The sequence below is a fragment of the Saimiri boliviensis genome, chromosome 9 (assembly GCF_048565385.1).
Source record: "Saimiri boliviensis isolate mSaiBol1 chromosome 9, mSaiBol1.pri, whole genome shotgun sequence".
In the NCBI taxonomy this organism is placed as follows: domain Eukaryota; kingdom Metazoa; phylum Chordata; class Mammalia; order Primates; family Cebidae; genus Saimiri; species Saimiri boliviensis.
In genome coordinates, this window is record NC_133457.1 from 125320642 (window position 1) to 125347721 (window position 27080).

Below are 27080 nucleotides of genomic sequence, written 5' to 3' on the forward strand. Positions count from 1 at the left end.
ATCTGGGGAGACATGGGCCCCGTCAGGTGAGCGAACAAAGCGGCTGACCCAGCTGCTGGGGTGGAGTGCAGCTAGCAGACCCGGCTTCTCCCTGTGGGCCATCCTTCCGGGATGAATGGCTCTGCTCTCCAAACACTGGATACAAAGTCATTTTAAAAACCCAGTTCACAGACAATGCCTGTTTCATAAAACAGTGGCCCCTTTGCCACCTTCCTGCTGCCTCCAAGCTCCCCAGCTCAGCAGCACTCATGTTTTCAGGCACCATAGAGCACGTTAAGAGTCATGAGCGGCGCTGTACCCGGAACCACACAGAAAACAAAGACACGCCTGGTTCTAGGGTCAGAGCATCCCATTTCAGTCTAATGGGTTTCCAGGTGACCTTAAAAGTGGTCCTCAGAGAGGACAAGGAGACACATCAGCTGCATGAGTTCTCCTTGCAATATCTGCCTATGGCGCCATCAGGCTCCACAGCAGAACTGCCAGCGAGCAGCTCTCCAGTTCTTGGGGGGATAATGGATATCCTTGACTAGCAGAAAAATAAATCTTATGTTTCAGATACAGGTGGCCACAGCCCTCACCCAGCTAGATGACTTGGTGAAACAGGCATTGCCTGCCAGAGAATCTCAAGGTGGTCAGGTCATGGCGTGCCACCTGACTGACCTTGCTGTTAAACATGTGGTTTTGACATTTTTAAATGTTTTATACTAAACTCAAAAGTGTATCTGGGCCCCTTTAGTCTTTAGAAGACACATGCCCAAAACCAAGGATCAGAGCAAGTGGCACTGCAGGTGGCACAGCACAGCATGGGAGGGAAGGGGCAACCTGAGGACCCAGAAAGACCATGCTTTAAACCGCTGCTGGACTCAAAGCCAAAACACAGGAAAGGGCAGAAGAGCCACAACCAGTCTCCAGGAAAAAGGAGGCGGCAGATGCCAAGACGCAGGCTGTCAAAGCCAGGCATGCAAAGCTGCCTTTGAACAAAGCTGCTGCCTCTGTGGAATGAACTCCAGGCTACTTGTGTCTGTGTCCTTGACATTATACATTCATTAGGGGACTAGAATGAGTCCCCTACTTTCTGACGTAGACACAGAGTGACTTCTGTTGGTTTTTCTGTCTAAAAACCAATACAAGTCATTCTGTGTCTACAACAGAAACGGGTCTGCTGAAGGTTAGGTTTCTCTGCAGCACCCAGGGCAGCAGCTGCGAATTCCCAAGGGAGGAACCTCTGACTCACACTGGCTTGCTGTCTTAGCTCAGCCACAAGGGACAGAAAGTAAAGCTCAAACTTACAGCAGCTCAGGGTTGAAAAGGGCGACAGATGAGAGGACGACCATGACTGCACCTGAAGACACACATTCTCTTAAAAAAAAAAGGTTAAAAAATACAGAAGTTTATTGTAGGACACTCAGTGTGAATAAATGGAATGGAACACATCATTGAGACTCATCCATGATTGATCTGAATTTAAAAATTATTACAAGCAAAGACATTTTATTCATCATGATGCTTTCTTTTGTTTCTTCTTTTCGTTTTCTTCTTTTTCTTTTTCAATTTCAGCAACGTATTTCTCAATCTCTTCAGGATTTAAAATCTATTTAAAAAAAAAAGTGCACTCATGGTTACCTAAGCCACGCAAGGTGCCATGGAACCAGCACCGTCCTCTGGGGAGGGCAGCCACGCTTTGGCACCGCTGCTAGTCCAGCGTCTTTGGAGAGGGACCGCGAGGAAGATGAGAGGACGCTGCCTTGACCCAGACAAGCATTAAGCAGCAGCAGATCCCCTGGCAGGCAGCTGCTAAGTATGCCAAGAGAATATGCAGGGACCATCTAACCAGACAGGAAGATGGGAATCTTTGCTTTGACATAATGGGGAGCCTCGGAAAAACCTTTTCCTGATGTTAAAACCACAGGTGTTTCCTTCTGAATTGGTACTGCCCAGCTTTGATCATGGAGAAAACTCACAGACAAAGAAAGCAGAGAAGTGTGGCAATTACCTTGAGCGGCTGATCTCGCCTCATGACAGCAAGTTCAATGTTTTTGCCACCTGACTGAACCACCTTGAAGAGACAGAAGACGGGAGCATTTGCCACCTTTCTCTAGTTGAGACCAAAGCACCCAGGAGCACTCTGCCTCCCAGGAACAGAGGGCCCAGCCCCAAAAACCTGTATCTTTGTCCTAAATGCATAGCCACTTTTGAAGCATATTTGGGATGCTTGCACGCCCTCCTGCTTCCCAGCACTGGGACGCTCTCCTGCACGGCAGCTCTGCTGGAGGCCCTCCCCTTGACACAGCAGTTACCACCAGGAAGCCTGATGCCCACACCTCGGGCTGGCCTTCCAGCAAGTCCCTCTCTGGTTTCATCTGCTAGCACTTCAAGGTATTGACAAAACCCAACCATATGCCCAGTTCTCTAATTCCCTGACTTTAGCAATCATTCAAGCCTCCAGAAGCCCTAGTGATGGTTGTGAGGAGAAGATTCCATAGCTGGACAGCTGGGTTCACATCCTGCCTCTGGTTCCCATTGCGCCCCTGCACAAGCCTCAGCTGCCCCGGCTGGATAAAGGTGCTAATGATCACACTTTGCATGGCTATTTCAAGAACACGGCAGGTAGGATACACCACGGACCAGAGCAGTGCCATCAAGCATTACTGGTGCATCCTGGCCACCTTCCTTGCTGCCCATCTGCCTATCAGTCACCACCACAATGTGGTATCTTCACCATCTTGCCTGGGTTCCAAGTGCAAACTTACTTCCAGGAGTGCCTTGATCACCAGCTTAATGGTCAGATCATCTGTTTCAATGGCTTCATCAGTATAGTTCTTCTCCAGGAACTCACGCACTGACTTGGCGCCTCGGCCTATGGCATTGGCCTAAAACACACACGTATGCTCTCAAGTGGCATAGGGCATGACAACCCAGGGCTGGCCCTGGAACATGGCTGTCCCATGTGGGCCACCCAGCAAGTGGTGGTGGCAGGAGGCAGGAAGCAGGCTGGAGTGCTGGACAGCAGCTCTGGACACAGACCCTGCCCTGTGGCCTCCTTGCGCAAAGAGCGCTTTAGAGTTGGTGCCGATTGTTACCAAGAATGGGATTATAGCTTTTATTCCATTATCAAGAGGCAATGGGAGATTTTTTGAGACGGAGTTTCGCTCTTGTTGCCCAGGCTGGAGTGCAGTGGTGTGATCTCGGCTCATTGCAACCTCTGCCTCCCAGGTTCAAGTGATTTCCTGCCTCAGCCTCCCGAGCAGCCAGGATTACGGGTGGGTGCCACCAATGCCAGCTTTTTTTTTTTTTTTTCATATTTTTAGAAGAGATGGGGTTTTGCCACATTGGCCAGGCTGGTCTAGAATGCCTGACCTCAGGTGATCCACCTGCCTCAGCCTCCCAAAGTGCTGGGATTAGAGGCATCAGCCACCATGCCTGGCCGAAGATTTTAATTTATGTGGTCTACCCTTACGCCTTGCTGCCCTCGGATTTTCTTCCAAACAACGTTTAGTGACTGACTTACTCACTGATGCAGGCCCCACAGCAGGAAGCCCAGGACCTCCCACCCCCTCAAAAGCCTTTTTCTGGTAAGACTGTCCAAAGCCCCTTGGGTTTGTCAGGAACTCACCTTCCAGGCATGGTATGTGCCCGAGGGGTCAGTCTGATAGAGTCTAGGAGTGCCATCAAAGTCGAAACCCACAATGAGGGCAGAGATACCAAATGGCCTGCGCCCATTGCTCTGCGTGTAACGCTAGCAAGAAAAGAAACAGGTCAGTGCCATCAACCACGAAAATGCACGTGAGGGAACCACCACACTTAGTGAAGGTGTGAACATTCTCAATCATGCCGAAGCCCCTCTCAGGTTATCAGTAGTTCAGATGATACATTAGCCAATAGCTTTCAACATCCTTTTCTGCATTTCATTCCTAGACAGACTCACCTAGAACCAGAATTGTACCATGCAGCACAACTCAGATTACTGGAAGTTATTTTGCCAAGTAGACATGCATTCTGCTTACTTGCTGTTTTTTTTTTTTTTTTTTTTTTTTTTTTTTTTTTTTTTTTGAGACAGAGTCTTGCTCTGTTGCTGCACTAGAATGCAGTGGCTCACTGCAACCTCCACCTCCTGGGTACAAACAATTCCCCTGCCGCAGCCTCCCCAGCAACTGGGACTACAGGCCTGCACCACCACACCTGACTCTTTTTTTTTTTTTTTTTTTTTGTATTTTAGTAGAGATGGGGTTTCACCATGTTGGCCAGGACGGTCTCAATCCAACCTTGTGATCCATCTGCCTTGGATTACAGATGTGAGTGCTTGGATTACAGGTGTGAGCCACCGTGCCCAGCCTACATGCTGGTTTTGAGACTAATGGCATTTCCTCATAGGGTGGCTTCCAGCCCCCTTCAACTGCTTGGTGACTGGTCATTCAGAATGGCAAGACAAAAACCACCACTTCCCTCCAGACACAGGAAATTAGAATGTCCCATGTCAGGAGCTGAGAAGAGAACGCTGTCACTCAAATTGGTGAGTTCGGTCAAGTTACACTGTGCGTTCATGCCCTGGAATGAATCTGTTTTCTGATTTGCGTCAAGTGACAGGCCGGACACTCCATGGCAGAGCAGGGACTGCCCTGCCGCCAGAGGTGAGCATGCGATCGGGAGGTGCCCACCTGCTTCAGACTGGCGATGTAGCGGGTGATGTACTCCACAGTGACCGGGTCCTCCACGGTCAGCCGGTGGCTCTGGCACTCCACCCGGGCCCTGTTGATGACTATCCTCGCATCAGCGGTGAGGCCTGCAAGGACAGCAGAGAAGCTTCTGTGGACACAGCTCAAACTACAGGGCCAGGGGAGGGACACAACACAGCATTTAACCTTCCACAGATCCCCAAACTGGCGGCAAGGCTATTCTGAGTGACAATCAGCCCCTGGGAACTTCTAGGAAACTGGGTACAGATGCTTCTCGATGTACAGGGGGGCAGTATTCCGCTAAACTTGTCGTAAGTTGAAAATACCTGGCTGAAAATGCATTGGCTACCCCATAAACCCACTGTAAATAAAACACTGTAGGCTGTTGTACAGAATCTGGATTTTATAAAAAATTGTAGGTCGATCCATCCTAAGTCAGGGAGTGTCTATGAAGAATTGCGTGCCTTGGACCATACTTAAACACGGTACCCGAGTCCTCCTGGGAATCTTAGAAACTGACTGAATCCCTAATTACAGGAATTGAGATTGGTCTGCCGAAGGAAGAAATGAGCGAGACCGAAACAGTGCCGAGGAGATGCCGAGGCAGGGCCGGAGCCCAGCACTGCAGTCCTCCTCACTGCTGGGATAGAGGACATGGTCCTGCCCTCTCCAAGCCTCCAGTCCAGCCTTCTTCTTGATTGTAACTGACCGATACAGAAAAATAACACTGGAGGTAAAATTCCACAGCAGCCAGAGTGTTTTCATCCATTTAGCCATTTCTGTTTCACCCGCTGTGGCGGAGAGGCCACCAAAGAAACTGGCCAACTTAAAAGTCCAAATGCATTGTTTTTTTTGAGATGGGAGTCTCGCTCTGTTGCCCAGGCTGGAGTGCGGTGGTGTGATCTTGGCTCAATGCAACCCCTGCCTCCCGAGTTCAAGAGATTCTCCTGCCTCAGCCTCCTGAGTAGCTGGGGTTATAGGTGTGTGCCACCACGTCCAGTTAAATTTTTCTGTTTTCAATAGAGACGGGGTTTCACCATGTTGGTCAGGCTAGGCTGGTCGTCTCAAACTCCTGATCTTGTGATCCACCCGCCTCAGCCTCCCCAAGTGCTGTGATTACAGGTGTGAGCCACAGTCTTGGCCCAAATCCATTTATTTTCAATGATTTTCATTTACTCCGTTTATATGACTAACAATAGCCCACAGACCCAAGTTAATCTCCAAAGCCCTGTTCTTCTAGAGAGTAAGACAGCACCCCCGACCCCGACTCATACCTGCAAAGGCCATGCAGACATTGTCATCCAAAGCGCAGATCTTCCGCACTGTTCTTTCATCCTGCAGTTTGGCCACTGACTTCTTCTCCACACCAAGAACAACAATGTCTCTTCCTCGAACACCAACCTTTAATTAAGATCCACAAACCCGGTAAGAAAGCAATATGAGTGCTTGGTGCAGCGGCTCACGCCTGTAATCCCAGCACTTTGAGAGACTGAGGTGAGTGGATGACTTGAGTTCAGGAATTCAAGACCAGCACGGACAACATGGCAAACCCCGTCTCTACAAAAAGTACAAAACTTAGCCAGGCGTGGTGGCTCAAGCCTGTAGTCCCAGCTCCTCTGGAGGCTGATGGGAGGATCACCAGAGCCTGGGAGCTGGAGGCTGCAGTGAGCTGTGACGGCTGGGAGACAGCAAGACCCTGACTCCTCACCCCCACCCCACCCTCCCAAAAAGTGACATGGTTCTACTGCCAGGCAGTGAGCACTAGAAGCAGATCTGAACCTGGGTCATGTGGCAACGTACTCTGGGCAGCAGCCCCACTGGAAGGTGTGTTCATCACCCACACCCCTTTCTCCTCCACTGTCTGTCACTGTGGCTGGCAGCACATCCTGCAAACCCAGGGGCATTCATCTACTGCTGGTAGAGCTAGCCCGTGTGTGCTCACCTAGGTGGCCAACCTGTGCCTTTAAAATACTGAGACGTAATTTTAGTTACAACATAGCTAGTAATCAACCGCTATATAAATCAGCATGTGTTTCATTTCAACCCAGTGAATCAAACAGTCCCATGCAAAGCCTGAAAGCTTGAGACTTTCACATTCCAATCTGGTGCTCTGATGGCAGTGTTTCTGTAATTGTGGAATTAAGGCACACTGCACTGTTTCTCGCCCTATGGCATACTGAAGTGACACCCGTGGGAAAAGGCCTGATTTGCTATCAGTGGACAAGGTGTGAACTGCTACCCGAAATTATTTACGGCTGATACTAGAGAAGGATGTAGCTGTTATTAAAAGCGTGGACAATCACTGACAAAGGAAACCATCACTGGGATAAACAGCGCCTCCCGGTTCAGAGCAGGGCTCCTCCTGCTCAGCTCCGTGAGCACCTGGGCAGGCTGATCTCGCTGTGCCTGCCGCCCTGAGGGGGGAGAGGGGGACGTTCAACAGTGTCCCTGGCCTCTACCCGTCAAATGCCAGGAGCACCTCTGCAAAGCCTTGGGCCAATGGAAAAGTCTCTACACACTGCCAGTGGCCCCAAGGGCACAAAACCATCCCTGGCTGAAAAGTACTGGTCTGAAGTGCTTTCGGTTTTCTGGGAGCTTTTTCGGGTAGACTCACTTGACCTTCGAACTGACCCGGAAGGCCCAGAGAAGCTACATGGGTTCGTTAAAGCCAGCTGCGGCAAGCTGGCGGGGGTGGCAGAATTGGGGTTAGGGGCAGGGGTCAGCTGACTCCTCCTAGTGCTCTTTAAGCTGTATTAGATCACCTGAGTAATACCGGGCCTTCATTTCGAAACAAAGATTCAGAAAATGAAAACACTTCAAAATTTACAGAACTGTGTGCTGCTTTCTCTGCCTGCTCAAACCCCTGAATACCAGATAAAAGAAAAACGATCTCACAGCCTGACCAATAAAACCGACACGTCTTGATATTACGAATTTAAGTTTCAAAAAATGTCACTAAGGTCACTGTACACGAGCCCTCGTCAAAAAGAGACGGCCGGCCGCGCTCAGACCAGTCCCGACCCAGGCGGCTGCAGCCCGGCCCCGCGGAGGGCTCCTTCCGGCGGGGCGCGGAGACCCGGAAGGCGCCCGCCCCCGGCCCGGCCGGCGAGCCGCTTTGTTTCCGAAGCCCACCGGGACTTAGAGGACAAGTGCTGCCCTGGAGCGAGCGGACCTGGCTGGATAGCTCACTCCCCAGCCAACAGCCGCGTGAACAGACCCCCAGAGGGCGCAGGCCGACCCCCCGCGCTCCGCGGCCTGGATGGAGCTGCCCTCGCTCGGCCTCTGCTCGCCAGGGCGGCAGCGCGACCCACGCGCCAGGCCCGGGCCAGGGGTGCCCAAAATGGCGTCGCCACGGCCCCGCGCGCCCGGGGACCCACGCGAGGCGCTGGGTGGGGGTAACAGGCGCCTGCGGCTCACACGCCAAACGCCGCCTGTGCGGGCACTCGTGGAGACCGGCAGCGGGGCCCGCGCTCAACAGCAGCCCCGGTCGCTCGCGCCAGTGCCCCGCCTTCGGGCGCCCACAGCTCCGCGCCCGGCCCCGGCCCCGGCCCCGGCCCTCTCCCGGCTCCCCGACCCCACTTCCGCCCGCGTCCCCGGCCTGCGCAGGCCCCGGCGCCTCACCGCGGTCGAACCCTTTTTGACGGCCTCCTGCGCGTACTCCACTTGGAAGAGGTGGCCGTCGGGCGAGAAGACGGTGATGGCGCGGTCGTAGCTCATGCCGGCGGGGCGGCGGCCGAGCACCTTCCACCGCGGCTCTCAAAAGCGCACACTCACGGCCCGCGCGCGCCCGCGACTCCCGGCGCCACCACGCCCGCCCCCGCCCTCGGCGCCGTGACCTGCGCGGCCAGCGTCGGGCGGCGTCAGGAGGCGTCGGGCGGCGTCAGGCGGCGTCCCACGGACGTGCGGGCGCGCGCCGGGGCGGGGCGGGGCCGGGCGGAACCACCGGTGGCCGGGGGTGGGAGGCGGTGCGCCGAGGAGGGCCGAGCGCGGGTCTCGAGGGGCCCGCCGGGGGCCACCGCTCAGCACTGGACCGCCGGCCCTTCTGCAGGGCGGCGCTGCGGCGCGGCGGGCCCGGAGGCGGGGCGACGGCGGCGGCGAGGACGAGCCCAGGACGCGGCGCCCCCCGCGCCCCCGCCCCCTGCCCCCCGCCGCGACTGCGGATAATGAGCGCCTCGGGCCGCCGAGCGCAGCCGGAGTATCCACCCCGATGACCACTGGCTGAGCCCCGCGCCGCCACCATGTCCGTGGCCTTCGCGTCCGCCCGGCCAAGAGGCAAAGGGGAGGTCACACAGCAAACCATCCAGAAGGTGGGCCGGGCCGGGCCGGCGGCGCGGGGCGGCAGGGCTGCGGGCGGGCGGGCGCGCGCGGGGCCCGGGCGCGGGCAGCCGGCAGGCGCGGGGCGCGAACAAAGCCGGGGCGCAGCCGGGCAGCTGAGAGCCCCGACGGCGGCCCCGTGCCCGTTCCCGCGCCCCACGCCTGCGCGCTGGCGGGCACCCGGCCGTGCGGGGGACGCTCCCCGGAGAGCCTGCGCCAACTTTGTTGGGGCGTGCGGGTCCCTCAGGCCGGGGCGCGGGGCGGCGGGGGCCGGCAGGACGCCGGAAGGTGCCGGCCTCTGAGCGCGCTGTCCCCGGAGTCCGCGGCGCGCTCTGGGAACCGTTCTGGGCCGTACCCGGCGCACGGGGATTCGTCTTCGTGGGCCGGGCGAGGGCTGGTCGCGCTTTTCTGCCAGCCTTGGTGGCGAAGGCGACGGCCGGCGGCACTCGCTGTCTGCGCTCAGCTTGGCAAGTGGAGAGGGGCTCGGGCCGGGTTCGGGGCGCACAGAGACGGCGGGAAACGCGGCCGGCGCAGCCGCTCCTGCCGCTGGAGCGAGGCTCAGACGCTGGAGGCACAGAGGGACGCGTCCCGATGCCCAGTTTGGGACCGTTCGGCCGCCGTTCCGCAGCCCGGCCCCGTAGGGAGCGCACCGCCAGCCTGTATCCTGGCGGCCACGCTGGGTTTCAGCGTGACAGCCTCGCCCGCAGCCTCACCTAACAAACTTGACTGATTTGCTCCACAACCTTTTCTCACTCCTTAAGTTCGGCCTTGTGGTTTTCTGGAGACAGCGTTTTCATGGGTTTAGGACACTGTTATCTCAAGCCCTAAGTTTTGAAAGTGAGACTTTTTATTTTCTGTTGTTCTGTAGAAGAGAAATTCGGAAGAAAATCAGCATTAGCCATTCCTGTTTCCGTCGTCACCACATCTTTTGGAGTGATAGTGGGATTTTTTCTCTAAACTCTGACTGGTCTTCATCCTGGTGGGATTGCAGGGATAAACAGGGGGTTCCTAGGATCCAGGAGCCGCTTATCTCCCTGCAGGGGTTCACCTTGACCTTCACTGATGCTCTTATTCCTTGATGACGTACCAGTCTCCTGTGGAAATTGTCCTAAATTTATCGCCTATTTTGAGACTACCCTTGCTGTGGCTAGTTTTAGAAATTTATGGTCTTAATAAATGAGAGCCTTGGCCAACTCTGAACAGGACGGATTATTTAAGAACAGCCGAAACACATTTACAAGTGTGGCATTTTAATTTACTTAGTAAACACTAAAATGTAGTGCTTACTGTATCCAAGACACTGTTACAGGGGTTTTATAAATCTTAATTCATCTGATTTTTTGTGGAAGCTACTGGCAGCCCATTTGATAGCTAAGGACGCTGAGTCCTGGGGAGGCTGTGCCTTGCCAGTAAGTGGATGCTGAAGCCTAGGGGGGTGAAGTGCCTTGCTGGTAAGTGGCACAGCGCAGCACAGCCAGGCATTGAACGCAGACTATGGTGCCAGGGTCTGCTGTCGGTCTTGGTCTGGGAACACGTGGCCAGGCAGAGGTCAGGCTCCAGGCTCAGAGGCCCCTGGCAGAACCCACACTGTCTCCTGGCAGAGGTCAGGCTCCCGGCTCAGGCCCCTGGAGGAACCCACACTGTCTCCCGGCACTCTGGTCTCTGGGCTCAGAGGCCTCTGGTGGAACCCATGCTGTCTCCAGGCAGAGGTCAGGCTCCAGGCTCAGGCCCCTGGCAGAACCCACGCTGTCTCCAGGCTCAGAGGCCCCTGGCAGAACCCACGCTGTCTCCTGTCACTCTGGTCTCCAGGCTCAGAGGCCCCTGGCGGAACCCACGCTGTCTCCTGGCAGAGGTCAGGCTCCAGGCTCAGAGGCCCCTGGCGGAACCCACGCTGTCTCCTGGCACTCTGGGTTTTTGGAGCCTAACAGTCATTTCTCCAGAGGCTGCCTTTGGCTCCAACAGTCATCCAGTTATTTGTACTTCACACACATTTCCATTAAAGCTCCCTGAACTCCCCAGATTAAAGTGTGGTTTGGGGTACAGCCCCAAACCTCAGATGTAAGAAGTGCACCTGTGGACTGCGCATCCCGGGGCAGAGATTGGCTGCTGACCATTGGAAATGGGTCTTCAGGTTAGGCTGCTGGTTTGGCCTGACAGGGCCAGCAGTCTGCATATTAGGCTTGGTGTTTTGACGTGAATATATGTACCCAGGGATCTTTTACTGAGAGGTGTGAGAAGGGTGTGAGAGGTGCGTATTCTGTGCCTACAACGTGTGCTGTGTCCACACTGTGTGCTAATAGTCTCATGCTGAGAGTATTAGGAGAAGCCAGGGACTCCTCAGAAGCCGGCTTGGTAGTGAAGGGAAGGAAATACACAAGTCATCCTTGCAGCATTACATGTGGGCCGGGTTCTTCCAGGCCAACTTCTACTCAGCCTTCAAAGCCTCACGCACGTGTTCCATCTGTCATGCTCCCTTGGCAGTCCCGTGGCCTGTGGAGCACTTGCTTGGGCTCCTGAGTTTAGCCGTGTGGCTGGTTTATTTTTCACTGATCCCAGCCTCGCGTGGCGCCTGGGCAGAGTGAGTGCTGAGTGCACACCTGCGCGTCTGTGACGCTCGTTCCATCAGTGGAAGTGTTAGCGTCCTGTGACTTCCTTGACACATTACCACAACGCCGCTGGCTTAGAACGACACACATGGATTCCCGCATGGCTCTGGAGACCACAGGTCCGAAGTCCGGCTGTCAGCGCCTGCTCTCTTGGCTTCTGGTGGCTGCGGCAGCCCTCGGTGTTCTCCAGCTTGTAGGTGCGCCCGGCAGATCTCTGCTTTTTCTTCATGTGGCATTCTCTCTGTGTGTCTGTATCTCAGTTTCCTCCTCCTTATAAGGACTCCAGTCATCGGTTTTAGGGCCCACCTTAATCCAGCGTGACCCCATCTTCACTTGATTGCGTTTGCTAATAGCCTGTTTCCAGTACTTCCCCTGTGCAGGCACCGGGGTCAGGCCGCAGTTCAGCCTACAAGGGTGCATTGTGGTGAGAGCTGTCCCAGTGAAGGAGAACCATGAGGCAGAGGCACGGAGCTGTAGGGAGCTTCAGGGAAGTCACAAGGGTCCCGAGCCTGGCCTGCATGGAGCAGGTACTGGGGGACCCACAGTGGAAGGCCAGGGAGTGCTGGGCTTTTGGGGAGGGTGCCTGGTGGTGACCAGGCGGTGGTACGTGGGTGAGACAGTCAGACCGCACTGTGGTGAGCAGCACAGGGGCATGACTGTGCTGGGGACCGTGAGGTGGGGCTGGGCCGTGGTCCCTGGGCCTTGCTGGCTATGCTCCTGACACCGCTGTTGGGGCTGGGGCTGCAGTGGTCACTATGGACCACGTGGCCAGGCTTGGAGGGGACCCCTGGGTGGCTCCTTGCTGCTTGACACACAATAATTGCTCAATAAATGTGTTACTGTTTCTGCTGGTATTGGTTTTCTCATTGGTTTCCTTGACTGATAGCAATGGTGTCTGCCCGTCTGCTGGGTGTCTGGCTCCTCAGCTCCTGTTTCCGGGCAGGGTTGGGGTAAAGCTCTGAGGAAACGGGACAGAGCTGAGAGGAGGTGGGCCCCTGAGACTGTCTGCTGGGCAGATTTGGTGTGGGAAGACAAGACTTTTGTGGGGTGGGTAGGTGCTGCGCCCAGGGTCCGAGAGTCAGGGAGTGGTCGACCCTGGACGGCCCTACCCCATGTCCTTGGTACCCAGGTGAAGGGGTGTGGCATGGGCAAGGGGTGCACTTGCAGGTGAGGTGGGCTGCAGAGGATGGGGTGCACGTGGGGCAGGCAGCAAGCACCCTGTGCGCCCCCTCAGACCTGGAACTTGCTGTCTGAAGGAACGTGAGCTAATTTGGCTAGGAATGTTTGTGAGGTCAGAGCTGTACTGTGACTGAATGGCTTGGGGACAGCGAGCCTCCCTTGGACGTGACTGTTTCACAGTGTTCTTCCTGTGATCAGAGGCTCCCACACCCGAGAATGGGAGCACGTGGGCCTGTCTTTACATTCCCAGGGTAGGGGAGGGGGCGGGGTGTAAAGACAGCTCATTCCAGTGCCTGGTCTCCGCCCTGGGGAGGGACCCCATAGCCGCAGGCCTTGCTGGCTCCCGTCAGGTGAGGGAGCCACTCTGCAAGGCCCTTGAACCTGAGCGCTGTGGGGAAGTGTGCAGGAGAAAGGCATTCTCCTGGAGGGAGCAGCCACTGCCTGGCCTCTGTCCCCGCTGCCTGTGAAGGCTGACCGTGCACCCTCTTGCTGTGCCCTCCTGAAGGTGTTCTCCCTGCCCCCACCAGCCTGGAGGGCAAGGATGCATTTGGATAGAGACACAGTGCCTGCCCACTGCCCTTTACCTCTGGCCTTTCCAAGGCTGGTGGGTCTCCAGAGTCTGTCTGCCGTGCAGTCACTGAGTGTGGAGTTTGGAGGCAGCAGGCCAAGGCAGCCCGTCTTGCTGAGGTGGCGCTCACTAACCAGCCGTCCCTTGGGTGCTCTCCTCGAGGCCCTGGCCCTTTGCGTGGTCTGTTCCCCGGGCCGTTGGGTTGGGGCCTGGGCACCTGCCTCTGTGTGCTTGGAGTTGGAGGACAGATTTCCTGGAATACCCGGGCTGCAGGTGATGGAGTGTCACGCCTGCCCCCGGTGGATGTAGGAATAAAGGGTGGATGTCACCACCACAGGCCCTGTGTGCTGAGCGGCTAGCAGGTCGAGCAGCTAGCGGGCGGCACAGTGAGTCCTGTGGGGCCTGGAAAGAGGAAGTGCAGGTCTTCTGCGTGGTCCAGGAAGGCACCTGCACCGCCTCCCCTGCCGTGTGATGCAAGAGGAATCCAAAGGGTTGGGAGAGGGTGCGTGGGCGATGGTGGGGAGAGGGCTCGCGTGACGCTGGCCCCGATTCCATCGGCCTCCGCAGTCTCTGTGCAGCACAGGGATGGCAATGGCCTGTGTCTGTCCTTACACTGGAAGTAGATGTGGGATGCAGGCTGGTCCTCAGTTGTACCGGGATGAGGATGGAGGCCAATGTTGCTGCAGGAGGGCAGGGTGGGGCAGGTCAGGATGACATTGTCATCCTGCTGATGGTGGCGCGTGCTTTGCCTCTCTGTGCCCCAGTTTCCTTGTCTTTAGGAAGAGGACAGGGCTGTGGCCTCCCTCTAGCCTGTGTGTGGGGGTAAGGCAGTGCCTGGCAGCCTTGTAATTGTTCAGCTTCGGCCTTTGATGGGACACTCAGCCAGCAAGGAGCAGCTGGAATTTATCTGTGGCCTTCGGAAAGGGAGGTGAGGACCACATTCCAAACAGCGGGAAACCATTGCAAGTTCAGGGTCGTGTCAAAAAGGAAAGATAGTTGTCAGTACGTGGACGAGGCGCATACAAGCGTCGCATATTTTTAGTACAATAAGTTTGTCTTTCTTCAGCTTGGGAATTGTCAGAAGCAAAATGATTTTGTTGTGCTGTGCTGTGAAACGCCCCAGAGCAGCATGAGGCGGGAAGTGGCCACCACACGTGCAGATGCGGCCGCCGTTGTGTCTGTATTACGCATGTCTTTGCATGTTCTAGAGTCTTTGAGAATTGCACACACACGTCAGGCACACAGTGGTGGAGCCACGCACGAGGCAGGAGCCAGCTCCTCCCAAGGAGACTGCATATGTGTCATGTGGGGGCCCTTCTGAGACCCACACACCGACCTCACCTATTCCTCAGCGGGGCGAATGTTCCGAGGGGTTTCCCTGACTTCAAGTAGTGGAGTCTGTAGTGCGGCTTGCTGACCTCGGGCAGGGGCAGAGCAGCTCAGGCTGGGCTCGCTGGGAAGTGCTGATGCAGCAGCGATGTCTGCTCTCAGAACAGGAGTGGCAGGTGCTAGCACAGAGACCATCGCTGGCTTCGCCACCTGGTGATGCTTAACCAGGCTCCAGTTAGCCAGGGCTGCCCCCTCATACCCAGGAGGACTCCTAGGAATTGATCCTGCGTCTGTGTCCGCGCCCTGGCCTGAGTGTGACTCAGTGGCAGAAGATGGGGAACAGTTTAAATGTCTGTCCATGGACACTGAGTACTATGTTTTGTCCATGTTTTATGGAATTCTCTAAAGCATAGGAAATGTTCAAGGTGGGTTTTTTTTTTTAGACAGAGTCTTGCTCTTTTGGCCAGGCTAAAGTGCAGTGATGTGATCACAGCTCATGCAGCTTTATCCTCCTGGGCTCAGGGGACAGGTGGGGTCTTCATGTGCTGATAGAGGGCAGTCTTTGAGATATTTGGGAGGAAAGGGACTGTGTGGAGTAGTGAAAGTGGAATGTGTCAGCTGTGTGCAGGGTGGGGAGGGGAGTGCACAGGTTCCATGCGAGATGCTTCTAGAAGGAGCAGAGCTGGCCTCTGGGTAGGAGGAGCCAGGGCTTCCTCCTACAGAATTAAAAGGTTGCAAAGTCTTTGTAATTAGCCAGGACAATCTCAAGGACACTGGAGGTCTTTCTGCCCATTGTGGGGTGAGCTGGCCCCCGGCAGTGAGCCTCAGAGCCCCAGGCCCTCTCTGTCCGGCTCTCAGGGCTCCACACAAGTTGTCACTGGGGAGAGACAGTTCTGCTCTGAGAGCGCCTCACCCAGAGTTTTGCCTGGCAGCCCCAGCCCTTCCCCTACTCTCTGTGGCCTCTGGGACCCCAGTCGCTCCCCATCCCCTGTTCTCCTCACTCCCTCACCTACCCAGTCAGGACCCCACAGTGGGGCTTCGGCAGCCCCAGGCCCCATCCCTGGTGCCTGGCTGTGTCCTGGACTCTCCAAGCCGAGCCCCATGTCCCCCATCAGTGCCTGCCTGCCAAACCCAGTTTCTCTGGTCACCTGCGTCCTTGATCACCATGGTCGCAGCTTCTGTGCCTCTTGGGTTGGTCTCCCTGTGGATGCTGGGCTTGGCCCTGGCATCAGCCAGGCTGACAGATACACGTTGGGGCTCCCCTTGGAGCCTGAGACCACAGGGATGAGCACACAGAGAGGGAGTGGGAGGCCTGGGTGTCCCAGCCGCTTCAGCGGTGAGCCCAGCCAAGCCCAGCAGAAGACCCAGCCAGCCCAGAATCGTGAGAACTGAGCAATCACGTCTCAGCCACACGGCTCTGGCAGGTTTGTTGTGCATTGGGCAACGAATGTGACCGGCCACATTGTGGTCTTGGTCCAGCCAGCCTCTGCAGTGAGCACAGGCTTCGGTTGAGAAAGTCACCCCCACTCTGGGCACAGGACTCCTATTCCTGCAGGGGCCCCCATTCCCCTCTTCTCCAGCCTTCTGTGTCTGTGTTGATGAAAGTCTCTGAGACGAGCATTCACTCATGGAATCATCTACAAAGTGATCTTAAAGAGGCCTGAAGTGAGTCTGGCTTGCTGGGCCTGGTGATGAGCCCACCTGAGTCTCCTCTCTGGGTGTGTGCCTCTAACACCATGCTGAACAAGGAAACCGCTCACTCAGCCTGGAGCATTGAAGATCTTCTGTATTTGCTGCTGTCTTCTGCAAACACTGTTTTCCAGCTTCCTGACGTGCACTCGTGTGCTTTTCTGTATGGTGAGACATAGCTCTCCCCACCCTTTCTGGGGAGGCTGAGTTTCTGCAGGTTCAGATTCTCCATGCACCCGGAGAGGAGACTCAGGTGGGCCCATCACCAGCCCCAGCAATCCAGACTCACTTCAGGCCTCTTTAAGATCACTTTGCAGACCGATACTGTGAGTAAATGCTTGTCTTAGAGGTTTTCATAAACAGACAAGTAAGAAACGAAATCGACAAGCTCCAGAGCAGGGGCCACAGCAGCCTGTCCGTGCATTTCCCTCCCATTGGGGTCTTTTGCTTTGGATTTTATGCTCAGCAAAGCCATGGGTGCACATCAGGAGTCAGGAAACGCCGTGGGCATGTGTGTTAGTCATTCACACTGCTGTGAAGATATCCCTTAGACTGGTTAATTCATAAAGGAAAGAGGCTTCATTGACTCAAGAGTTCTGCAGGGCTGGGGAGGCCCCAGGAAACTTAGAATCATGGCAGAAGGGGAAGCAAGGGACCTTCTTCACAAGGTGGAGGGAATGAGAAGCAGAAGCAGGGGAAATGCCAGGCGCTTATAAAACCATCGGATCTTGGGAGAACTCACCGCTGTCATGAGAACCGTATCAGGGAAACTGCTCCCCGTTATCCATCCAATTGCTTCCCACGGGTTCTTCCCACGACACGTGGGGTTGTGGGAACTGCAATTCAAGGTGGGATTTGGGTGAGGACACAGCCTGACCATATCAGGGTCACCAGATAACGTCTGCGCCCCCACACTTGGATCCGTCAGAGTGGCTTTCTCTGGGGTTGGCTCTCCTCTGCTGTCGACGTGGTGGTGATGAACGCCTTGCTTGCTGCTGAGCTGTGCGGGGTCGTGGGACTGTTTTTCCCGCCTGGCTTTGGTTTTCCCTGGAGTTGCTGTTTCTCTTTTTGACCGTCTGTTACTAGCGTGACCCCTCCTTGGCTCGGTTACTCTTTCGGGTGTCGGGTCTCAGGGCTGCTTTCCTTGGGCCTCCCTCCACTAACCGGATTCCTTTGGCTTCTCTTGGGTTGGGTCTCGGATCTTCTCCCCCTGGGATTTGCTCCCTTGGTTTGGGGAGGAGGCGCATCATTGCACGGGTGTTTGGGATGTGCCCCTTTAAGCAGAATTCCCGCACTCCGTTCACCTGACTGCACGCATGTGAACGCCACCTCGTTTGCTGTCCCCTCCGCGCTCTGTCCCGTGGACACACGTCACTTCTTCCTGAGCAGTTTGAGAATGAGTTGCAGAGCTGGTGCTCCTCTACTCCCAGATCCTTGAGCGTGACGTTGCTGCCGACAAGGCCCTGACACTCACTGTACAAAGGTTGAAATGGGGGCGGTGACGCGGCAGCAGCTGCCGTCTGAGCTGACTCACGCTGACTTCCCGGTGGTCCCAGTAATGGCCTTTGAGGACATCACGAAGGATTGTGGAAGGACCCCGGGACCGTGTCTGTCAAGTCTCCTGGTTGAGAACCGTCTGTCCGTCTGCCTCGTCTTTGATGACGCTGACGTCTTTGAAGAATGCTGGCGCGTCATGGCGTGCCCTCAGTTTGGGTACGAGGTACGTTTTCCTAACTTGCAGGTGCAAAAGTGCGTCCATTCTCCTTTCACGCCTGGTTGGGGTTTCGGCTGACTAGACTTTCTGCACAGAAGTCTCCCTCAGGATCAGACCACAGCCCTTCCAGAAGCTTCTGCAGCAAGTTCATCTCTCCTCCAGAGCCTCCTCAGGCCCGGCCATCGGTCTCTCAGAGGTCACCATTGGGCCTGAGTCATCTCACCTTGGGGCCTTTCTTGGTGTTGGGCACAGCTCCTTCAGAAGTCTCTGTGGGGTCTTCACCCCTGCCCTCCCGTGTCCCGTGTGGGAGGCCCCGTGCCATCGGAAGTCACTGTCCTCACGGTGGCCCACGCCTCTCACTTGGCGATTTTTCTGTCTTCTCGGTGGATCTGTCCTGCTTTCTGGGACCCTTCAACTTCATTTCCCACCCCACTGTTGAGTTGTGTTTTGGCTCACACGGTTTTCCCCTGCACAGCTCTTCTCCCTCTGTGGTTTCTAACCAGCATCATCTTTTTCAGGGCTCCAGTGACCTGTGTCACTGCACTGGCCAACTTCATGAGGATATGACAAATAGGTTTTGTCAGATTTTTTTTTTTTTTAAATTTTAGGCCGGGTGCAATGGCTCATGCCTGTAACGAGCACTTGGGGAGGCATAGGTGGGTGGATCACTTGAGTCTAGGAGTTTGAGACCAGCCTGGGCAACACAGGGAGACCCCCTCTCTACAAACAAAAAAAAGCATTTAGCCAGGTATGGTGGCACGCGCCTATAGTCTCAGCTACTCGGGAGGCAGAGGTAGGAGGATCACTTGAGCCTGACAGGCGGAGGTTACAGTGAGCCAAGATTGCGCCACCCCGTTCCAGCCTGGGTGACAGAACAAGATGCTATCTCAGAAGAAAAGCAAATAGAAAAAAGTTTCCATCTTGCATAATCTTCATCTCTGGATTTTGGCCTCTGTGGCTGGTTTTGGCCTTTGTCTCTCAAATGTCAGGCTCCCGTGACAGGCAGGTGCCGCACAGCTGTGGCTTCTGGAGACAGGAGGCCGGGGTGCTGCCTGGTGTCCTCAGGCAGGCGTGGGGCCTGTGATTTGCTCTCAGGTGCTCATTCCCTTCCGTGCCTGTGCGTTTTTCCTCTGGGCTGGTCACTTTCCTGGAGATGCCCCTCCTCCAACCCTCATCTGCCAGGGTCCGGGCAACCCTGAAAGGTGCTGGGATCTGAACATTCCTGAGCCTTCTGGGGCTTCACAGTGCAGCCTGGCTCAGGCCAGGCACCCTGGGGGGCCTGAGGGCCCTGATTCGGCTGTCACTCATCCTTGTGCTTTTCAGCTTCCAAACACCTTCCGCTGCCGAGACGTGCCCTGCCCTCTCTGTCCTTAGAAGGCCACACTGGTTCCATCCTTGGCCACTGGCTGGGGCCAGGGGCTTGGGGCATCAGTCTGTCACCTTTGGTTCTGCCTGTCCTGCCCTTTTTTAAATGTATATGTGTTTAACATACATGAGAAAGTTCTCTGTATCTAGCTTTCTAAAAACCCACACCGATGCCATGTTTCCTCACGGGTGCTTGAACTCCGTGGCACTGCCCTGGCTGGTGCACATGCGTGGGGCTCTGCTTAGTGAAGTCGGGTGGCTTGCGCCCCCGACCCATCACGACGCAGTGCTGGGAGTCAAGCTAAAAGGCCCGCCATGTCTCTTTTGTGTCTCTGGAGACCCTCTCTGCCTAGGGGTTAGGAGTCAAGGAGGGGAAGCCCTTTAAAGGGGAAGGAAGTTCATAGTTGTTCCCTTCCTTTGGTTCATCTGGAGGCAGAGCCATCTGGAATGCCAGCGCCCTCACCTGCCCAGAGGTAAGCCTGGCCCCAGCGCCCCCTGGCGGCTCCCCGCCTCGGGAGGGCTTCTGGGCCCGCTGGGCTCAGCTGAATGCTGGGTACCTTGTCCCCAGTAGGGTGAAAAGGGGAAAGAGTGGAAGGTATAACTTAAAGAAAAAACAGCAGGAGAAACCAACCCTGAAATCATGGAGACGGACCGAGGGGGAAGCTGCGTAGAGGGCAGTTGCTTGGCTGGGGCTGTGGGTCTAGGCTCTGCCCTGGGAGGTGGCCCGGCTGGGCTCTGTCCACCCTGGACTCCCTGCCTGCGTATGGGTTTGGCTCCCAAGGTCAAATGGCAGTTAAAGGGGCCATGTTGCAGGGTGGAAGCACGGCTGGGTGGCCCCAGGGCCCCAGGCAGGCAGATGGGCTCCTCCTCCCCTCACGCTAGGGTTCTGCTGCTCTAGGCCCTCCCTGCAGGGCTCCTGCTGGGAGCAGCCTCCCAGGGCTGAGATGACCCAGCATGGTTTAGTGGAGACAGAAGGCACCGCTTTCTCCTCGGGTGCAAACCTCTGAGCAAAGGCCTTTTTATGGAAAGCAGCAGCTGTGGGGGGCTCAGTCCTGCACCCCCCTGCAGGCAGAGGGGGCTGGTCACAGGGCGGTGTCCCCTCTTCTCCTCTCCTCAGTCCCCTCCCACACCCCCTGTCTCCTCTGCCTCCTGTGGGTCTCCACGGGCTGCCCAGTGCTGCCCCCAGGTGGACGCCTAGGAAGAGAGCTGCTGTGCCTGCTCCCCGTGGCCCGCAGGCATCCTGTGTGGTGTCCGCAGGCTGCCACCTAGCCCCAGACCCTGTTCCTCTGCTGCCACTCGCCCCCAGCTTCTGCCAGCCGTCGGACTCAGCAGGTCTGTGGACACAAAGCCCTGGGCTGCTGGATTTGGGGAGTGCTCCGGAACCCTCCTGGAGCCACATGAGCACGCCCAGGAGGCCCTTTGGGAAGGAAACCTGGGGAATCTGTGGGCCAGCCCCGTGCTGCTCAAGTGTGGCCAGGCACGTGGGTCACCAGGTCAGAGACAGGCTGAGGCCCTGCATCTGACAGGTTCCTGGCAGTGCCGATGTTGAGTGCAGACTGTGCTTGGAGGAGTCCCTGCCTCACCGTCCCTCCACCAGAAACCTCCATTTTGCCAGTTCTAGGAGCACGTGGTGCCTCCACAGAGACCCCTGGCCCAGCTCTGCGAGACCCACATCTGGCCAATCACCTGAGTCACGAGACTGCTTTAATCTGGGTTTGGGGTCATGACCTGTCCATGCACACACACTTTCTGTGTAAGACACACAAGGTTTGAGACGTGGAGCCAGCCTTCTCTGCGTAGCCTGCGGGCCAGTCCTGCCGTTGTGCTGCATTTCAGCGCAGCTGGTGGAGACTCCCTGGCTGCAGGTCACCAGCCCCAGGTGTACGTCATGCCCGGTTCCTCAGCCTCACCCACCCTTCCTGCCTCCACGGCCGCCTGTGTGTGTGTGGTTTCTTCCATGCGTGGTGCCGTCCCTGCCCCCCTCCCTCCCCTCCCCTCGTTCGCGGCAGCCCCTGCAGGAAATCTCGATGCCCCACCTGGGAGTGCCCTGGACCCCGGTGGTCCTGCTCCTCCCTGTGTGGTGTGATTTGAGGCTACCCCTCCAGCTGGAGGCTCAAGGGCCATATGTGGGGTGCCCGCAGGATCCTGACATTTTTGCTGTCGACTTGGCTGACCTGGCTGCACAGACGCTCTGCCATCAAGGGCCCTGGCAGCTGGAGGGCTCTTCAGGGTGGGGGCTTCTGGGGGCACGGGGCCTCTGTTTTCATTTGTGGGCTGAGATGGCCCTGCCGCTCACGGGTGACGTCCTTAGCACAGGGATGTGGTCAGCGTTTGGTCCGTAGTGGCAGAGGCGATGCGTGTAAAGACAGTTTCATACACAGGTGCAGCATCCACACTGGCACCGCCGTCCAAATCTGGAAATTTCAGGTGCTCCAAAATTCAGAACTCTGAGTGCCAATGTGATGGTCAAAGGAAATGCTCACTGGAGCATTTTGGATTTCGGATTTTCGGGTTAGGGATGCCAAACCAGTGAGTCTGATACAAATGTCCCCAAATTGGAAAAATATGGAATCTAATGTGTTTCATGTAAGGGACACTTAGCCCATATGAAAAATAGATGCATAGTGATGGCGCTTCATCCCGAGGCTCAGCCACAGCGTCCGCTCACGCTCTTCCGCAGATGCTGGACGAGAACCACCACCTGATCCAGTGCATCCTGGAGTACCAGAGCAAGGGCAAGACAGCCGAGTGCACACAGTGAGTGCTCCCCGGCCACACATGGGAACGCTTGGGGGGGGGGGTCACGCCGAGTCCAGGCACAGGGTTCAGGTATGTCCCGGGAGCCCCCAGCACAGCTGTGCAGCGTTACTGCCAGAACTGGAGTAGTTCCAAGAGAGTTGGGAGCAGTATGGGGAGGCCTGGGCTGGCCACTGCGGGCAGCTCTGCGGCCAACAGCCAGGGCACCAGGGGACAGCACCTCTTCCAGATAGCACCTCCTGTGACCCGGGGCCCAATGCAGAGGAGGGGTGCATGGCCAGTCCGCCACTCTCCAAGCGGCCGTGCAGATGGCTGTCAGAGTGACCTGGAGGTAGGAAGTGGGTGAAGGGCCTCAGGCAGCCCTGGTGTGGGTGGGGTGAGGGACTGAGGCCTCCTGGTGCGAGGTGTGTGAAGGGTTGTCCCTGGCAGGACTCTGCTTCCCTGTTGCTTTCCAGGCCTTTCTCAGGGTCGCTGGCTCCGTGGAGCCCACGTGCTGCCCAGCTCAGCTGGACAAGCGCTCTGTCCCTCTGTCCCCTTCAGGCCCCTGCCTCCTTGTGGCCTCCCTCATCTCCATTCTCTGAACAGACCGGTGCCAGCTCCTGCTTGGCCGCCGCCGTAGTTTTTCCAGAGTTTCGTCATGGGATGGGAGCCTGCTCAGGGTTTGGGGTAGAGGCTGCCCTGCCGTCCCCGCCTAGACCGCAGCACCCTGCGGCCTGCCAGTTTTCAGCTGGGCAGGCAGGCCTGTCCCTGGGTATCATCCGGGGTCTGTGTCCTGACGGTGTTGGGCTGAACTCCAGCTATCTCGGTCACACTTCACTCCTGCCATGGATCCGCCTGGGGACTCGGGGGTCCCGTCCGACCTCACGTGCGCCCTCACCCACAGGTACCAGCAGATCCTGCACCGGAACCTGGTGTACCTGGCCACGATCGCAGACTCCAACCAGAACATGCAGTCCCTGCTTCCCGCCGTGAGTACCCACGCAGGGCACGCCCCGACCCAGCAAGGATCTGACACTGCCTCCAATCAGAGTTCTGGGCGTGTCACCTCAGGTAGCAAAGGTGACTCGCAGAGAAACCCAACAATACCACCAGAACACCAGAATGGGAGGTGTGGGCACTGGTGACCAGCCCTTCCTGACATGGGGGTGATGATGGGAGGTGCAGGCAGCGGTGACCAGCCCTTCGTGACACAGTGGGCTGAATGATGGCACCTGAGGTGGCAGGGTCAGAACAGTGGCTCGGCCTTTTCATGTATCGAGTGGAGGGAAGCCCTGGAACTCGAGGAGCTCAGCAGCGGCTCTCGGGTGTGGGGTGTGGAGAGGTGAGACGGGGGCCCCCACATCTCCCTGGAACCTCTCTGGGTTCTTTGAGCAGTTGTGAGCTGTGCACATGCGCTGTCGTGGATGAAAACAGAACATAAAAGAAAATATGCTCTGCACAGTAAATTCTCCAAATGTTCAGATATTTTATATTGACTTTGTTAAATGCATTTTTCCAAAATTAAATTGTCACCGTGAAGGCGAGGTGTTGCCGCTGCAGCCTCTGTTCTGCCGCGCAGCGGAAGGATCAGCCTGTTGGGGCAGCGAGGTTGCAGGACAGACATGTCGTAGGGAATGCCGTCTGTCCTAGTGAGCCTGAGTCCCCAGAAATGACGACATAAATGCCGGGATGTGTTTTGCGAGTCAAAACGTTAAACCCACCTCAGTGGACCTGTCCCTTTGGAGTTCTTTGCCCTGTAGATCCCCGTAGGTCCTGCTGGAAATTTCCTTTCCTTGGCCAGGTGTAGACAGCATGTGTGTGCAAGCCTCCAGAGCTGCTGTTTGACCTTGATCGGGGTCGGGGGTGCTGAGGGTCACTTCACACACTCTCACTTCCGTGTGGTATGATCCAGGATTGGCGTAGAGGAGTGGGGAGCGAGGCAGGAGGGGGCCACACGCACCAGGAGCACAGAAACAGCAGAGAGAGCCCGCCTGTGCCAAGGCCCTCCACGGAGGGACTGCAGACAAGGAACACAGGCACCGGCCAGCTGCACCCGAGAGGGATGGGGTGGGTGCAGCCTGGCAGGCCAGGGAAGGGGTCCCTACTGTCCCAGGAGAAGGAGGTGCAGCATTTCACACCCAGACGTGTGTGGATGAACTCGATACTCTATTATAGAACGCTCACCCAGACTCTCGTTATGCCATCTCCCCCTGGGCCTGGTGCGCTGTGGTTGCCCTGGCTATGACGGTTGGTTATGGACATTGACCAGGTGGCTGTGACGTGTGGCGGCAAAGCTCGGGCGCCCTCTCACCCCTGGCCTGGCTGGTGGAGGTTGCTCTCTGTGAATTAACCATTTTTTCCTGAAAACTTCCTGTTGCCCACAGCCCCCCACGCAGAACATGAACCTGGGCCCTGGAGCCCTGAGTCAGAGCGGCTCCAGCCAGGGCCTGCACTCCCAGGGCAGCCTAAGCGACGCCATCAGCACGGGCCTGCCACCCTCTTCCCTCCTGCAGGGCCAGATTGGCAACGGTGAGTGCGGCCGGGGGAGGAGGCCATTCCTGGCCACAAGTCACCGAGGCAGTCCTAGGCCGCTGTTTGCCATGGTGGACACCCCACACCTTGCAGGGCTGGGCATCGGTACCCACTCCTCTTAGGGCAGCCAGAGGTGAGGGCTGCCGTCGCCCAGGCTCGCGGCTGGTGCAGTCGCTGTGCGGCTGGATGAGCCCTGACTCCAGATCTCCCACTTGCACACACCGTCATATTTCGTCCACTTCATGCAGGGTGTGGGCTCCGGGTAGGTGGTTGGATAAGGATGGAATGCTTCTGTCGTTGGACTGAAAAGTATGAGTAACATTTGGAGACTGTTAATCACGTAACAGGCCAGGCATGGTGGCTCAGACCTCTGATCCCAACCCATTGTGAGGCCTAACAGGCCAGCAGATCGCTTGAGGCCGGGAGTTTGAGACCAGCCTGGGCAATATGGCAAAACTCCATCTGTGCAAAAAATAAAATGTTAGCTGGGTGTGATGGCGCACACTTGTAGTCCGAACTGTTAAATACTTGGGAGGCCAAGGTGAGAGGCTCGCTTGAGCTTGGGAGCTGAGGCTGAAGTGAGCCATGTTCATGTCACTGCCCTGCAGCCTGGGTGATAGAGCCAGACCCTGTCTCAAAAAATAGTAACAAAGTAACAACAAATGTACCATTCTTTTTATACTTTGCTAGCATGTATGCTGCCTCCTGGGTTCAAGCGATTAGCTGGGATTATAGGATTGCGCCACCATACGCAGCTAATTTTTTTCTTTTTCTTTTTTTTTTTTCTTTTTTTTTTGAGACAGAGTCTCACTCTGTCACCAGGCACCAGGCTGGAGTACAGTAGCATGATCTCAGCTCACTGCAACCTCCGCCTCCCGGGTTCAAGCAATTCTGCCTCAGCCTCCCAAGTAGCTGGAACTACAGGCACGCGCCACCGCACCCAGCTGATTTTTTGTATTTTTTAGTAGAGACGAGGTTTCACCATGTTGGCCTGGATAGTCTCGAACCAGCTAATTTTTTTGTAGAGATGGGGTTTCCACCATGTTGGTCAGGCTGGTTTTGACCTCTTGACCTCAGGTGATCTGCCCACCTTGGCCTCCCAAAGTGCTGGGATTACAGGCATGAGCCACTGTGCCTGGCCACTTACTTCTTTATTAATCACTTAATGGTTAATAGTAGTGCTATTGATAGCATCTCTCCCCAAAATCACTTGAAGGGAAATTGGGGTGTCTTCACCTTCAGAAGTGGTGACCCGGCTGTCCAGCACCTGACCCTGCTCCCCACTCCCCTGGCAGGGCCGAGCCATGTGTCCATGCAGCAGACGGCGCCAAACACGCTGCCCACCACCTCCATGAGCGTCTCGGGGTCCGGCTACAGCCACGCAGGGCCCGCGTCGCAGGGCGTCCCCATGCAGGGACAAGGCACCATCGGCAATTACGTGTCTCGGACCAACATCAGCATGCAGTCTAATCCAGGTACCCCCTGCCTCCGCTGCCCCACAGGGCCCGGGCCTGCCTCCAAGACCCTTGACGCACATGCACGGTGGATGTGTGGTCCCCAGGGCGCTGCCTTCCTGCCAGGTGCTATTGGAGGGGCCGTGAGTCTGTGCCAACCACCTCCCAGAGAGCTTCCGGAGGGGTGGGCGCCAGTGGGTGCACAGCCGACTCCTCCTGTGCCCCAGCTTCGTGAGGGGCGGGGGTGTCTCCCATGGAGTCTCAGGGAGTGGGGACCACAGGCCCTGGGTCTGGACGGACAGCACTGGGCGCTCAGAGGTGGGTAGCGTCGTTCCCCGGGGAGGGAACAGCCTGGCCGGAGACACCTCAGTGGAGAAGACGAGGGGCCACGCGCGCTGGGCCAGAGGCCTTGGCCTTTCTGCAGGGCCACGGGAGCCCAAGAGCGGCTCCATCCGCCGTGGTGGCCACGTGTGGTGTTGGGCCCTTGAGAAGCAGCAGGTCCCCGCCGCGTTTCGTGAGCGTCAGCCCCGGTTGAGTGTCGTGAGTGTTTGAGGTACTCGGACTTCAGGGGCTCAGTGCCAGCGAAGGGTGCGGAGGACCTCCGTAGGATTTCCTCAGAATCACTGAATGTTAAACGTTGATTTTGGACGTACTGACTCAAATAAAGTGCGTGATGACGACGGATTTCCCGTTTGTTTTTACTTTCCTCATGTGGTTACTAGAAACTGTAAAAAGCGTGGCTCATGTCACTTCTGTCGGACGGGGCTTCGTGGGCTCCTGAGCAGGGGACGTGTACAACAGGCCAGTAGGCGGGGAATGCTGTGCCACCAGTGTGAAGGGCCTCAAGGTTGCAGAGGTGCTAAGGCAGGGACAGTGTGACCCTTGAGGCCAGCTCGAGGGACCAGGGGGAACAGGACTTGA

At 56.7% G+C, this 27080-nt stretch overlaps 2 protein-coding genes across 7 annotated transcripts in view; one reads left to right on the top strand and one right to left on the bottom strand.

Moving 5' to 3' along the window:
- Positions 1–1374: 1374 nt before the first annotated feature.
- On the bottom strand, positions 1375–8517 carry PSMA7 (proteasome 20S subunit alpha 7). Its single transcript, XM_039479621.2, has 7 exons — positions 8295–8517; positions 5948–6074; positions 4656–4780; positions 3614–3736; positions 2751–2870; positions 1994–2056; positions 1375–1591 (listed from the first exon to the last, which is right to left on the bottom strand). Exons 1-7 carry the CDS (start codon positions 8388–8390, stop codon positions 1499–1501), a joined length of 747 nt encoding a protein of 248 aa, XP_039335555.1. The 5' UTR covers positions 8391–8517; the 3' UTR covers positions 1375–1498.
- A 110-nt stretch (positions 8518–8627) lies between these two features.
- SS18L1 (SS18L1 subunit of BAF chromatin remodeling complex) overlaps positions 8628–27080 on the top strand; it is a 36383-nt gene continuing 17930 nt past the window's right edge. The window contains exons 1-6 of one of the 6 annotated variants that reach the window (XM_074406736.1): positions 8628–8980; positions 18100–19910; positions 22118–22194; positions 23078–23162; positions 24558–24702; positions 26001–26180. In XM_074406736.1, the coding sequence (XP_074262837.1) occupies positions 22118–22194; positions 23078–23162; positions 24558–24702; positions 26001–26180 (487 nt within the window). In that variant the 5' untranslated portion in view covers positions 8628–8980; positions 18100–19910. The other 5 variants (XM_039479622.2, XM_039479624.2, XM_010343173.3 and 2 more) reach the window with 5 other exon arrangements.

What these genes read in the sequence shown, in the direction of transcription:
- PSMA7 (XM_039479621.2), bottom strand. Translation starts at nt 8,390, where the DNA reads ATGAGCTACGACCGCGCCATCACCGTCTTCTCGCCCGACGGCCACCTC. An exon ending in TCAAAAAGGGTTCGACCGCG is followed by an intron (nt 6,075 to 8,294) that starts GTGAGGCGCCGG and finishes TCTTAATTAAAG; the next exon opens with GTTGGTGTTCGAGGAAGAGA. An exon ending in TGATCAAGGCACTCCTGGAA is followed by an intron (nt 2,057 to 2,750) that starts GTAAGTTTGCAC and finishes TGTCTCTTCAAG; the next exon opens with GTGGTTCAGTCAGGTGGCAA.